General features: G+C 52.9%; 2 protein-coding genes across 4 annotated transcripts in view; one reads left to right on the top strand and one right to left on the bottom strand.

Annotated features, from left to right (window-relative positions):
• The window catches only part of KIF1C (kinesin family member 1C), a 30,520-nt gene extending 27,485 nt beyond the window's left edge, over window positions 1-3,035 (bottom strand). The window contains exons 1-4 of one of the 2 annotated variants that reach the window (XM_039475889.2): window positions 2,826-3,035; window positions 1,916-1,949; window positions 680-800; window positions 297-429 (exon numbers count right to left, since the gene is read on the bottom strand). In XM_039475889.2, the coding sequence (XP_039331823.1) occupies window positions 297-402 (106 nt within the window). In that variant the 5' untranslated portion in view covers window positions 403-429; window positions 680-800; window positions 1,916-1,949; window positions 2,826-3,035. The remainder of the gene's footprint in view (window positions 1-296; window positions 430-679; window positions 801-1,915; window positions 1,950-2,825) is intronic. The other variant, XM_003931362.4, reaches the window with a different exon arrangement.
• A 30-nt stretch (window positions 3,036-3,065) lies between these two features.
• On the top strand, window positions 3,066-13,592 carry INCA1 (inhibitor of CDK, cyclin A1 interacting protein 1). 2 transcript variants are annotated; one of them, XM_010341980.3, is made up of 7 exons: window positions 3,066-3,261; window positions 6,519-6,600; window positions 11,134-11,247; window positions 11,479-11,518; window positions 11,785-11,978; window positions 12,771-12,936; window positions 13,163-13,592. In XM_010341980.3, exons 2-7 carry the CDS (start codon window positions 6,557-6,559, stop codon window positions 13,307-13,309), a joined length of 705 nt encoding a protein of 234 aa, XP_010340282.2. In that variant the 5' UTR covers window positions 3,066-3,261; window positions 6,519-6,556; the 3' UTR covers window positions 13,310-13,592. The 2 variants fall into 2 exon arrangements, with proteins under 2 accessions (XP_010340282.2, XP_010340281.2); XM_010341979.3 differs by lacking the exon at window positions 3,066-3,261 and adding an exon at window positions 3,377-3,490.
• Window positions 13,593-13,957: the final 365 nt, after the last annotated feature.

Genomic DNA, 13,957 nt, shown 5'->3' with positions numbered 1-13,957 from the left:
TCCCCTTTGATTTTCCCCACCCCCTCCAGTCACCAAAGCTAATTTTGGCTTCCTAGGACCCGCCCCCACTGAGCTGCCTCCCTGGATTGGGCAATGGAGGGCTCCAGGCCAACATTCCCCCTCCCAGGGACTGGGAACATGGGAAAGGCCAGCATGCCCCAGCCCCTACCCTTACGACTAGCACCTGCTCTGTGCCCAGCACAGCTCTCCCCCTAGTTTGGCCCAGTGGGACTGGCCTGTGTGGTGGGCTCGGCCTTCCCTGACTGTGCCCAGCCAGGCCCCAGGGACTCACTCACAGGTGGTGTTGCCCTGCATGCTGACCACACACTTGGCATCCTGGCTGGTCTCACGGGCATTAAAGGGCCGAACCCTCACTGCCACTTTCACCGAAGCACCAGCCATGGCTGCAGACACTCCTGCCCTCCTCAGCTGGAGGACAAAAAAAGGTATGGTAGGGTCAGAGCCACTGGGGGGACCCAGACATTGTCTCCCGGCTTCTTCCCGTAACCAGCCTCTTCACATCTCCCCCAGAACCACCCAGCCTCTCAAGGACCCAGTTCTCACTCTCCTGGCTTTCCTCCCAAATGTCACTGTCTCGAGAGACTCCCAAAAGTATTTCTGCCTTTCTCCCCAGCCATATTCCAGCTTGCCAGGACCTGGGCCATCTCCCCAGAGTTACCTGGCGTCCTGGCCCCAGACCAAAGGGGCTGTATCAGTTCTGGCTGCCACCGGCCCTCGTAGGGGGTGCCCCATCCTATTCCTGGGGCCTGGCCACACCAGCTGGGGCTCTGGGAGATACCCTGGTTGTGGGGGAAGAGTTGTTAGGAAGCACCTGTGGCTCCAGAGACCTGTCTGGGGTTTCCAGGTTGGAGGGCCAAGGGTAGGGGGGCAAACGTAGGAAAGGTACGGACAGCTGCCCCTCTGGAGTGGCTGAATGCAATGTGAATCCAAGGGCAGGGACGGTGATATTTTTATTCCTCGTCACTCTCAAGTGTACTCAATGTTCAGATAGAGGAGAGAGAGAAAGAGGCTGGACAGAGGGCAATTCAGAGAGAGGGGCACATGAGCAGAGATGTGAAGATGGCAATAATAAAGAGAAGAGAGGCAGAGAGTTGCAGACACCAAGCAAATAAGACAAAAGGCAAGTCTGCAGTCATGCTATGAAGGAAAGAAGGGGAGAGGAAAGGAAGAAGAGACAGAGGACAGCAAAACACAAAGTGTTAAAGAGGCAGAGTGGGGAACTCTCAGGCCAAAGCACAAACTGGGAGCCCAGAAGAGAGATGAGAGGAGAGGAAAATACAAATGCAAAACCTGTCCTTTGGGTCAGGCACAGTGGCTCAGGCCTGTAATCCAAGCACTTTGGGAGGCCAAGGCGGGCAGATCACAAGGTCAAGAGATCGAGACCAACGTGGCCAACGTGGTGAAACCCCATCTCTACTAAAAATACAAAACTCAGCTGGGCATGGTGGCACACGCCTGTAGTCCCAGCTACTCCGAAGGCTGAGACAGGAGAATCGCTTGAACCCAGGAGAGATTGCAATGAGCCGAGATCACGCCACTGCACTCCTGTCTGGCAAGAGGGAGACTCCGTCTCAAAAAATAAAAAATAAAAATAAAAAAAACAAAAAAAACTGTCCTAAAATTCTCCCAGAGGTCAGCAAGAGAAAATCCAGTTCCCACCTAGAGCCCACAATCTCCACACACCAGGCCGGTACTGCTGATGGGCAAAGTCCAAGGACTGGAGATACAACCCAGGACTGGGATCCACAGGGCCTACTTTGTGGGCTCTAAGCCCCTTGCCCAGCCCCCAGCACTTCCTCCTCAGGATCCAGGACAATGGGCAGGGGAGGGTGGGGTCATCCTGTATCCATCAGACCAACCCTCAGGGCACCACCCTTGAGGCGCCCAGAAATACCTGTCTTTGAGGGTAGAGGGTCCTTAGGGCCTCCCTGAAAGGGAGAAAAAGAAAAGGAAGCCGGCTGGTCCTACCCTGGGGCTAGTGCTATGGCGTCCACTGTCCTGGGGAAGGTGCCAGGCTGGTGCCCAGGAATGTGGGTGATCGGGTGCCCACACCCTGGGAGGAGAGGTTGAGCAGCCCACGCCCATGGAGAGCAGGGAAAAGGACCATGAAGAAGGATAAGGGATGCTGAGCCCCCTCCTGTGGTCCCAGTGGGCCCCAAACTCCTGCCACACTGGACCTCCCCTCACCAGCCTTCCTGGGCAGAGTATGGGACGGTGAGAGGACTGGTCTGTCCCCAGACAGGAAGGGAGTAGCTGGAATCACAGAAGCTGGCTCAGGAAGAACAGCCCTGACCCCCGAGACCCTCACCAGGGGAGGGAAGGACACTGGTGGCGACAAGCAATGGTGACGCCGCTGCTGTGGCTAATGGGACAGAGAATGGGGTGGCACGGCTGGGGGTCAGCGGGGTAAGGGAATAGAGGTAGGGACAGGATTGGCCGGTGCAGCTGTGAAGGAGCAGAGGGCTACAAGAAGGATACTAGGCGGCTGGGGTGGGGCCGACAGGGCCGAAAGGGGGTCTCTACCTGCACCTTGCCCACCCAGCGGTTCTCACACAGGTCCCCGCCCGGTCTTTCCGGGCGGCCATGCGGACCCGTCCTCCCGTCCAGCCAGCCTGCAGCCGCCCGGGCCTGGCACCTCTCTGCGCCTCCGCGGAACAAACAGCACATGATTCCGGCTCTCGAGCCCAGATCGCGCCGCCGGGGAACGCAACCCGGACCCCGGCTCCCGGACCCCGGCTCCCCGCCCCCAAACCCGGCACATTCCTCCGCGGGCGTCCCTTCCCTCCCCCTTCCCCAGCCCTCACCTCGGCGCGACGGGGCTCCCGGAGCAGCTCGGCGGAATGAGAGGGTCAAGCTTTCCGGGAAGCGTGAAGCGGCAGCGGGGAAGATCCGGGGCCGGTTCGGAGCTGCCCCCGCCCCTCGCCGGGTCCCCGGGCGGCGGGCGGCGGACTCGCGCCCCGGGGGCGGCAGCAGTAGCGGCGCCAGCGGCCGGCGCCCGCCCGGGCAGCGCGAGCTGGGGCGGGAGCGAGGGGCGGGGGACGCGCGAGCGCGCACGGAGGGGCGGCCGCGCGCCGTCCCAGGAAGGGGCCGGGAGCAACCCGGGTTTCTCTTGTTAAAGGGGCAACGCTCCCGGCCTGTGGGGCCCAGCGAGCGGGGACGCGGGAACTGAGCTCCGGACGCGGAAGGGCGGGCAGACACCGCGATACAGGAGGGCTGCGGACGCCTAAAGAGCAGGGAAAGGTCGGGGGCTGACCCACGGGGGGACGCAGGCCCGGGCCCCGCGCACGTCGCCGCCGTCGGAGGCGCGTCCAGGGGGCGGAGCCTCCTGCCGAGCCCCGCCCAGAAGGCGGCTCCGCTCAGGTTCCACCCTCAGGCGCGCACCGCCTGCCAGCTCCGCCCGCTGCTCAAATCGCAGTCTCTCTCCTCCCGGCCCCGCCGAGTTCTAGAATTCGCCGCGCAGCTGCTTCAGGTGCTGAGGCCAAGTGCGGCCGTGGCGCGGCTCCTCGGGCGCTCTGTCCGCGCCTGGCCGTCAAGTTCGGTCGTCCCGGCCGCCGCTTGAGGCCCAAACAATCCCTTCAGGCCCCGGTGCCGCCTCAGGCCGGAGCCGCTGTCTCAGGCCCGGGACTCCCCCTCAGCCTGGGCCCATCACCTCAAGGACCCTCTTGGGGCGGGGAGGGAACGCAGGTCCCCAGTCGTGCCCTCGGGCTGGGCTGCCCGGAAGGTCCGGCCACGTCCGGTCCACCTGCAGAGGGTCCCAGTCGCCCCTTCAGGCCCAGGCCGCGCCCTCCGGCCCGGCACTTCCCCCCAGCGGGTCCCCAGGCTTCAGGCAGCCCCTCAGCCCCAGCCTGACCCTCGGGTCCTCATCCACACTCCCAGGCCGCGGCCACCCCGAGGTCAACGGCGGAGGATCCTTCCTGGCTTCCGTAGCCTTGTCCTGCCCTTGGATCTAGGTCACCCGCTCGGGCCCAACTATCCGAGGCCCAGATGTCCCGCAGCTCCCGCTGCCCCCCGGGTTCTGCTGACCGCCCTCCGAGTCGGGACATCCCTTTCAGCCTAACTCCAGCTAGCCCCATCTGCCGCTTCAGTTGCACGTGCTTCTCTCTCTGCTTTTCGCCCCACCTGCTTTCTCAGCCCATTCCTAGTTACCTAGGATAAATCCGAGTCACCGCTGCAGTTCCAACCAGCTGTTTCTGTCCTAGCCTACATGCCCTCTCCTAACTGATCTAGGGTTTTTTTTTTCTCAGACGGAGTCTCGCTCTGTCGCCCAGGCCGGAGTGGAGTGGTGCGATCTCAGCTCACTGCAACGTCCGCCACCTGGGTTCAAGCGATTCTCCTGCCTCAGCCTCCCGAGTGGTGGGATTACAGGCGCTCACCACCACGCCTGGCTAATTTTTGTATTTTTAGTAGAGATGTGGTTTCACTATGTTGGCCAGGCCGGTTTCGAATTCCTGACCTCAAGTGGTCCGCCTTGGCCTCCCCAACTGCTGGGATTACAGTCCACTTTTTTTTTTTTTTTTTTTTTTTTTTTTTCTTAGAGACACGACACGGTCTCACTCAGGCTGGAGTGCAGAGTGGTTCCATCTCAGCCTTGACCTCCCAGGCTCAGATGATCCTCCCACCTCAGCCTTCCAGGTACAAGTGCACACGACCACACCTGGCTAATTTTAAAAATATTTTTGTAGAGAGAGGGTTTCACCATGTTGACCAGGCTGGTCTCAAACTCCTGGGCTCAAGCGATCCACCCACTTCCACCTCCCAAATTGCTGGAATTACAGGTGTGAGCCACTGTGCCCAGCCTTAACTGCTTTTTCTCCCCACCCCAACTGGCCTTCAGGTCATCTTTGGCTGTCCCTAATTTTAGCTATGCAACTGACCTCCCTGCTCATCTTCCTATCCATAGGCATTCCCAACTGCCACCTCCCACTCTGTCACCAGTTGACCATTATGTCCACACTTTTTTTTTTTTTTTTTTTTTTTTGAGACGGAGTTTCGCTCTTGTTGCCCAGGCTGGAGTGCAATGGGGCGATCTCGGCGCACCGCAACCTCCACCTCCTGGGTTCAGGCAATTCTCCTGCCTCAGCCTCCTGAGTAGCTGGGATTACAGGCACACGCCACCATGCCCAACTAATTTTCTGTATTTTTAGTAGAGACGGGGTTGCACCATGTTGACCAGGATAGTCTCGATCTCTTGACCTCGTGATCCACCCGCCTCGGCCTCCCAAAGTGTTGGGATTACAGGCGTGAGCCACCGCGCCCGGCCTTTTTTTTTTTTTAATAGAAACGACGTCTCTCTGTGTTGCTCAGGCTAGGCTCCAACTCCTGAGCCCAGGCAAGGCTCCAACTCCTGAGCCCAGGCAATTCTCATGATTCGGCCTCTCAAATTGCTGGTATTACAGGCGTGAGCCACTGTGCCCAGGCACACAATTAAACTTTGACTAAAAAAAAAAAAACAAAAAAACAAAAAAACTTCGACTAACCACTCATAATTGATTCATTGATAACCCTCAATTCTGCCATTTCTCTTGCCACCCTCAAATGTCTCCACCCCATCCGGTCTCCACTGTCATCATTTTTCATTTTCAGTGTCCCATATTGCCAGTTGTTGCTTAACTGCCATCTGTAAATTTCACTTATTCTGCACATTTAACTTCAGAAGATTTCCTTTCTTTATCTTTTACCACATCCGCTTTTCCTGTGCTGTCTTCAACATGAATGTTCAATTAATAGTCCAGCACTACAAATACTTTTTTTATTTTTATTTTTTGAGATGGAGTTTAGTGGTGCCATCTGGAGTGTAGTGGTGCCATCTCTGCTCACTGCAACTTCTGACTCCCTGCTTCAAGCGACTCTCCTGCCTAAGCCTCAAGAGGAGCTGAGATTACAGGCATGCACCACTATGCCCAGCTAATTTTTGTATTTTTAATAGAGATAGGGTTTCACCATGTTGGCCAGGATGGTCTCGATCTCCTGAATTTGTGATCCACCTGCCTCCCAAAGTGCAAGGATTACAGGCATGAGCTGCCACCACGCCTGACTGCTACAAATGCCTTTTTTGTTTGTTTGTTTGTTTGTTTGTTTGTTTGTTTTTGAGACAGTTTCACTCTTGTTACCCAGGCTAGAGTGCAATGGCGCGATCTCGGCTCACTGCAACCTCCACCTCCTGGGTTCGGGCAATTCTCCTACCTCAGCCTCCTGAGTAGCTGGGATTACAGGCACGCACCACCATGCCCAGCTAATTTTTTGTATTTTTCGTAGAGACAGGGTTTCACCATGTTGACCAGGATGGTCTCGATCTCTTGACCTCATGATCCACCCGCCTCGGCCTCCCAAAGTGCTGGGATTACAGGCGTGAGCCACCGTGCCTGGCCCTACAAATGCCCTTTAAGCTCTCTTTTTTCAGCACCCGCACATTCTTTTTTCAATCTTTAGACCTGCTACTGGTTTCATCCCTATAGCCATTATATGAATGAATGACTTATTTTCCATTATACTCACAGCACCAAAGAGGAGACTAGCTACCCAGCCCAGTCCAGTAATGCAGGTGCAGGAAGATGGAGACAACTTCATCCCCTTTGCCAAGTGAGTCCTCCCACTGGGTGAGCAGCATGGGGATGGGATGGAGGGAAGATTGCAAGCCTGGGTCCTTCTCTAAAAGGATTAGGAAATAAAGAACAGGAAGTGCAATCCCTGGCCTCAGGAGATTGATGATTCATTAATTTATTAAACAAATAGTTTGAAGGCCAGGCAAGGTGGCTTACACCTGTAATCCCAGCACTTTGGGGGGTGGAGGCGGGCATATCTTGATGTCAGGAGATCGAGACCATCCTGGCTAACACAGTGAAACCCTGTCTCTACTAAAAATACAAAAAGGTTAGCTGGGCATGGTGGCACGCGCCTGTAGTCCCAGTTACTTGAGAGGCTGAGGCAGGAGAATTGCTTGAACCCAGGAGGCGGAGATTGCAGTGAGCTGAGATCGTGCCACTGCACTCCAGCCTGGTTAACACAGGGAGACTCCATGTCAAACAAAACAAAGCAAATCATTTGAACACTACAATGTTCTAGGGATTGTATTAGGCACTGGGGATTCAGCAATTAGCAGGATAGGGGTCCTGCTCTTGTAGAGCTTACATTCTAGAGAAGGGAACAAAGAATGTGTAAACAAATATAATTTCAGCTAGTGATGAGTACTATTTAAAACATAAAACAGGGGGCCGGGTGTGGTGGCTCACTCTTGTAACCCCAGCACTTTGGGAGGCCAAGGTAGGCGGATCACCTGAGGTCAGATGTTCAAGACCAGCCTGGCCAACATGGCAAAACCCCATCTCTGCTAGAAATAAAACAATTAGCCAGACATGGTGGCAGTCGCCTATAATCGCAGCTACTCCGGAGGCTGAGGCAGGAGAATTGCTTGAACCCAGGAGGCAGAGGTTGCAGAGAGACAAGATTGTGCCACTGTACTCAGCCTGGGTGACAGAATGAGACTCAATCTCAAAAACGAAAAAACCAAGCCGGGCCAGGTGTGGTCCCAGCACTTTGGGAGGCAGAGGTGGGCAGATCACCTGAGGTGGCAGTTCGAGACCAGCCTGACCAACGTGGAGAAACCCCGTCTCTACTGAAACTACAAAATTAGCCAGACCTGGTGGCACATGCCTGTAATCTCTCCTGAGACAAGAGAATCACTTGAACCTGGGAGGCAGAGGTTGCTGTGAGCCGAGATCATGCCATTGCACTTCAGCTGGGCAACAAGAGTGAAACTTTGTCTCGGAAAACAAAGAAACAACAACAACAACAAAAAACAAGTCCGGGTGTGGTGGTTCACCCCTGTAATCCCAGCACTTTGGGAGGCTGAAGCAGGCAGATCACCTTAGATCAGGGATTCAAGACCAGCCTGAACAACATGGTAAAACCTCATTTCTACTAAAAATACAAAAATTAGCTGGGTGTGGTGGTGGTCGCCTGTCATCCCAATTACTTGGGAGGCTGAGGCAGGAGAATCACTTGAACCTGGGAGGCAGAGGGTACAGTGAGCCAAGACTGCACCATTGCACTCCAGCCTGGGTGACGTGACAAGAGCAAAACTCCATCTCAAACAAAAACAAAAACACTAGGCTAAGTGTGGTGGCTCATGCTTGTAACCCCAGGACTTCGGGAGGCCAAGGTGGGAAGATTGCTTGAGCCCAAGAATTTGAGTCTTCAGTGAGCTATGATCACAGTACTGCATTCCAGCTTGGGCGACAAAGCAAGACCCTGTCTCTAAAAAGAAAGAAAGGAGGGAAAGAAGGCCAGAAAGAGAAAGGAAGAAAGAAAAGTCAAGGTCCTAGAGCTGATGGAGTTAAAAAAAAAAAAAAAAAAAAGCCGGGCGCGGTGGCTCAAGCCTGTAATCCCAGCACTTTGGGAGGCCGAGGCGGGTGGATCACAAGGTCGAGAGATCGAGACCATCCTGGTCAACATGGTGAAACCCCGTCTCTACTAAAAATACAAAAAAATTAGCTGGGCATGGTGGCACGTGCCTGTAATCCCAGCTATTCAGGAGGCTGAGGCAGGAGAATTGCCTGAACCCAGGAGGTGGAGGTTGCGGTGAGCCGAGATCGCGCCATTGCACTCCAGCCTGGGTAACAAGAGCGAAACTCCGTCTCAAAAAAAAAAAAAAAAAAAAAAAAAAGGAAGAAAGAAAAGGAAGTGGGGGAAGGAAGGGGAGAATAAATAAATAAAACAAGTATAGGTCGAGTTTGGTGGCTCACATCTGTAATTCCAGCACTTTGGGAGGCCAAGGTGGGAGGATTGCTTGAGCTCAGGAATTGGAGACCAACCTGGGCAACATAGCAAGACCCCGTCTCTGATAAACATTTAAAAGAATTAGCCAGGCATGGTGGCATATGCCTGTAGTCCCAGCACTCAGAAGGCTGAGGCAGGAGGATTGCTTAAACCCAGGAATTTGAGGTACAGTGAGCTCTAATCCAGCCATTGCACTTTAGCCTGGGTGACAGAGTGAGACTGTCTCGAAGAAGAAGAAGAAGAAGAAAAACAGTTTAGATTTTCTTCTAAAGGCAGTAAAAATCAGTGGAAAAGTTTTAAGGCAGACAGTGGCATGACCAACCTTTTTTCCTTCAACTTTTTTATTATGGAAAATTTCAAACAGAGTAGAGAAAATAGTATCACGAACCCCACGTACCCTTTTTAGTCAGCTTCAATAATTACCATTATATGGATAATCTTTTCATCTCTATACCCATGTAATCCCCTACTTCTCAAATTATTTTGAAGTACACCTCAAACCTTATATGATTTCACATGATCATGTTTTAAAAGATTACTCTCAGAGTTCTGTGCAGAATAGATTGTTGGGGGATGGGAATGGAAGCTGAGAGGGGGGAAGAGACTATTGCGACCATCCAGGAAGGGGAAGATGACCTGAAATATAGTGGTAAGAGTGGGAATGGTAAGGAGTGGTCAAATTCAGGTACACAGTATTTTAGACGTAGAACTGACAGGAACTGCTGATGGATTTGATGTGGGAGATGAGGGAAAGTGAGACATACCACATTTTTTGGCCTCAGCAACTGGGCATTTGGGTGCCTTTCATTGAGAGGAGGAAGGTTGGGGAGGAGATGTTGAGTGGAGCCCAGAGAGGAACCCGGGCTAGGTATATAGATTTGGGAGTCATTAGCTTATTGGCAGCATGGGACTGGGTGAGATCACCTAAGAAGAGATGAAAACAGAAGATAAAGGGCCCCAGGTCTAAGCCCTAAGATATTCCATGTCTGAGAGAGCAGGAGGGCAATCATCATTCAGTCTGGGCTTTGGAATTGATGAGCACTGTTCTCAAACAGCTTTGCACACTTCTCCTTATCTACAAGGATATTAGTCCTTCTGAGATAGGGAAGACAAACTAGAGGTAAACAGAAATTCTCTCTCCTGGATCCTTGCATTGAACTAAATGAACCCTATCTGTCATATCACCTAAGTAACCAAGGCTTTCCTCTTTAACAATTCTGCCTGCTAAATATTGCCTTCTCTAACTATGAGGTATAAAGCAAGCTTGTCCAACCTGCAGCCTAGGACATCTTTGAATGCAGTCCGAAACAAATTCATAAACTTTCTTAAAACATCATGAGATTAGGCCAAGCACAGTGGCTCACGCCTGTAATCCCAGCACTTTGGGAGGCTGAGGCGGATGGATCACCTAAGGTTGGGAGTTTGAGACCAGCCTGGCCAACATGGTGAAACCCCATCTCTACTAAAAAAAATTAGCCGAGTGTGCTGGTGCACATCTGTAATCCCAGCTATTTGGGAGGCTGAGGCAGAAGAATCGCTTGAACCTGGGAGGCGGAGGTTGCAGTGAGCAGAGATTGTGCCATTGCACTAAAGCCTGGGCAAAAAGAGTGAAACTCCACTAAAAAAAAAAAAGATTTTCTGTGATTTTATTTTTTTAGTTTATCAGCCATTATTAATGTTGTTAGTTTAGTTTTGTTTTGTTTTGTTTGTTTGTTTGTTTTTAGACAGAGTTTCACTCTTTTTGCCCAAGCTGGAGTGCAATGGCGCGATCTCGGCTCACTGCAACCTCTGCCCCCTTGGTTCAAGGGATTCTCCTGACTCAGCCTCTAGAGTAGCTGGGATTACAGGCACCCGGCACCATGCCCAGCTAATTTTTTGTATTTTTAGCAGAGACGGGGTTTCACTATGTTGGCCAGGCTGGTCTTGAACTCCAGACCTCAGTTGATCTGCCTGCCTTGGCCTCCCAAAGTGCTGGGATTACAGACGTGAGCCACCGCACCTAGCCAGTGTTAGTGTATTTTATGTGTAGCCCCAGACAATTCTTCTTCCAGTGTGGCCCAGGAAGCCAAATGATTGGATACCCCTGGTATAGAGCTTAGACTCAGTGAGATTTGAGGCTCAAACCATAGTCAATCTCTACTTTCAACCCAGCTTCAATTTCCTTTCAAAGCAGAGGCCTTACCCACCTTCCTCAGCTAAAGGGGTTAGGAGAAGACATGGCCTGAGGGAACCCAGGCAGCATTATAGTTCCATGGAAGGATGGCCCCTGAATCCCTGGGGAAAGTAGATTGCTGTAAGGGAAGAGCCAGACCTGAGCCTATCTTGTCCTCACTTCAGGTGTTCCAGGGTGGTCAGCCGATCTCCATCCCCCAGGTTGCCTTCCCAGAGCCTCAGACCAATGCCCCAGCGTTATGGAGGTGTCTTCTGGAAGAATCTCAATCAAAGGCCCAGGTGAGTAGAGAAGAAAATGGAGTCTAATTGGATGTGGGAAGTTGAGGCTGTAAAATTTTAAAACTACCACAAATCCATACAGCAATAAGCCCTAGTCTGGGGTTAATTCCCACTGGCTGATGGACATTATAGCTCCTAATGACAGAAAGGAGGTTGGGAGAGATCATTAAAGAAGGAATTTGGATGGTCGTATCCCCTCTGCACTTATAGCCCCCTTTTTGTTCTTCACAGCCCCAGCTGGATGGAAGAACAGCACATTCCACCCAAGCTGGTAAGACAGACTCTCTGCCCCTCAACACTTCTCTGTTAAAATTGCACCCACTGCTATCCCGTCCCAAACTCTCCTTATTACTGCGTCCTTCTGTTATTCCCCAACCAGTGCACTGACCAGGCCTTCCTTTCTATGAATCAGTCATCATGTTTTCCAAATCACAGGAATCTTCCCAAGATCCCCAGACTCCCTACCTAGTTCAACCCAAGCTCCCCTGAGACAGCCAGTTCTTTCCTCTAGCTCTTTTTCCCCATTCTCTGGCACAGAGAACCACTGGTTGCTCCCAGCTTGGTCTGTACCCTCCTGAGCAGCTCCCACCCCCTGAGATGCTTTGCAGAAGAAAGAAGAGGAGGCTGTGTTTGGAAGGAATGCAGCAGGGATTTGGGGGGGTCCCCGCCCGGGTGAGGGCTGTCACTTACCACTTGGAGGACCTAAGAAGGCGTCAGAGCATCATCAATGAGTAAGGAAGGGAGACATCTGGGTTCTGGGAGTCACACAGGGTTTGGGGGCAGAACAGTTTGAGCTAAGGAAGGGGTTGAGAGCTTTGAGGGGACTGGACTTGCTTGGGAGGGAGCTGTGGGCTTTGGTGTGATGGAAACAGATTTCTGTAATATGGAAAGAGGGAACTGCGATATGGAGGATGAGCCACATGAGCTGGAAGGATTAGAAACTGGATCACTGGCCGGGCGAGGTGGCTCACGCCTGTAATCCCAACACTTTGGGAGGCCGAGGCGGGTGGATCACGAGGTCAAGAGATCGAGACCATCCTGGTCAACATGGTGAAACCCTGTCTCTACTAAAAATACAAAAAATTAGCTGGGCATGGTGGCACGTGCCTGTAATCCCAGCTACTCAGGAGGCTGAGGCAGGAGAATTGCCTGAACCCAGGAGGTGGAGGTTGCGGTGAGCCGAGATCGCGCCATTGCACTCCAGCCTGGATAACAAGAGTGAAAACTCCATCTCAAAAAAAAAAAAAAAAAAAAGAAAAAAGAAAAAAGAAACTGGATCACTGAAGACAAGAAAGCAAACCATAGCACTAGATGACAGTGGGGAGGTTGGGGTCACCTCTGGGTTCCTAGACAAAATGCTTCAGTTCTGAGAGGAGCAGAAAATTTGGGAGGGGAGAGTTAGAGGTCAAATGACAACACCCTTGAGTTCCAGCAGGAAGTATTTCAGAACAGAAAAGTGAAGAATGGAGAGACAGGAAGCCTGGCCTCCAGGCTCCTCTCTCCTCAGCCTAAGGTCTCCACAGACTGAAGAAGGCCCAGTGGGGTAGCTCTGGGGCTGCATCTGAGCCAGTGGTGCTTGGCAAAGAGGGCTGTGGATTCCCTAGCACCAATGAATACCCTGATCTGGAAGAGGAGAGGGCAACCTATCCACAGGAAGAGAACCGTTTTCTCACTCCTGGCAGAGCCCAGGTATGGTTGGAGTGGAACTGGGTGGAGTGAGAGGGAATTATGAGGGCCTCTGATCTTGCTGGAGAGGCAGCAGAAGCCGAAAGCCAGGTTAGATAGCTGGATTTGAGAGGAATAAAAACAACATAGTGAGAGCCAGAGACTTGGAAGTACCTAAGCTTGGGGACTAGGAAATCTCAAGAAAGACCTACTTTTCCATTCTCTTTTTCAATTTCTCTCATCTTTACAGCTGCTTTGGTCTCCCTGGAGTCCCCTGGGTCAGGAGGAGGCTTGTGCCTTCAGGCAGCCACGCTCTCTGGCCTCCTTCAGCACTGTCACAGCCAAGAGGAACCCCCTGCACAATCCCTGGGGGATGGAGTTGGAGTCTGAAGAGTAAGGAGATCTGATGCCAAGATGATAGTGGTGCCTCAGGGACCCAAGACTAGTTCTTCACTAGAATCAACCCCATTGCTGACATGAAGGTGTTTCCCCTTCCTTAGCCTCTCCAACTGCCTTTCCCATTCTCTGAACTGGGCATTAACAGCCTCCCCCCTCCCACCCCAGGGCTCCCATCTCAACCCACAGCTCTCACAAGAGCACCCCCAAGTCCTGTTTTCCTCTAGGCCCCGCTCCCGGCCTTGTGTTCTCTCTGCTCTGTTATTAAAAAGCAAGCAAGTGGAGCCTGAGTCATCTTTCTTCCTGGGAAGCAGTGATGGAGAGGCCAATGGAGGAGGGTTCCTTTCACTTTCTCGAGGACCCAACTACAGTGAAGTCGGGCTGGGTCCCCAAATTCAAGGAGCCTTGTCCGAGGCGAGAAGGGTCTTGCTCCTCGCCCAGCGTTCCTCGCCCAGCCCCTAGGGTTCCAGCACTGGACCGCTGCCCCCGTTTCATTCCCTGGGATGGGGCATCAGTCTGCCGAGCTTCTGCCTCCAGGACCCTGGAATCCTGGCCCGCAGGGCTGCTGCCCTTTTGGGGACTTCCCAGCAGTCTGTCCCTCGGCCTGGCTCAGAGCCCTAGAAGCCGAGTCCCTCTGCCCAGCGCCCCA

This window comes from Saimiri boliviensis, chromosome 17 (assembly GCF_048565385.1).
Source record: "Saimiri boliviensis isolate mSaiBol1 chromosome 17, mSaiBol1.pri, whole genome shotgun sequence".
NCBI classification, from domain to species: domain Eukaryota; kingdom Metazoa; phylum Chordata; class Mammalia; order Primates; family Cebidae; genus Saimiri; species Saimiri boliviensis.
This window is presented reverse-complemented; position numbering and strand designations above follow the sequence as displayed.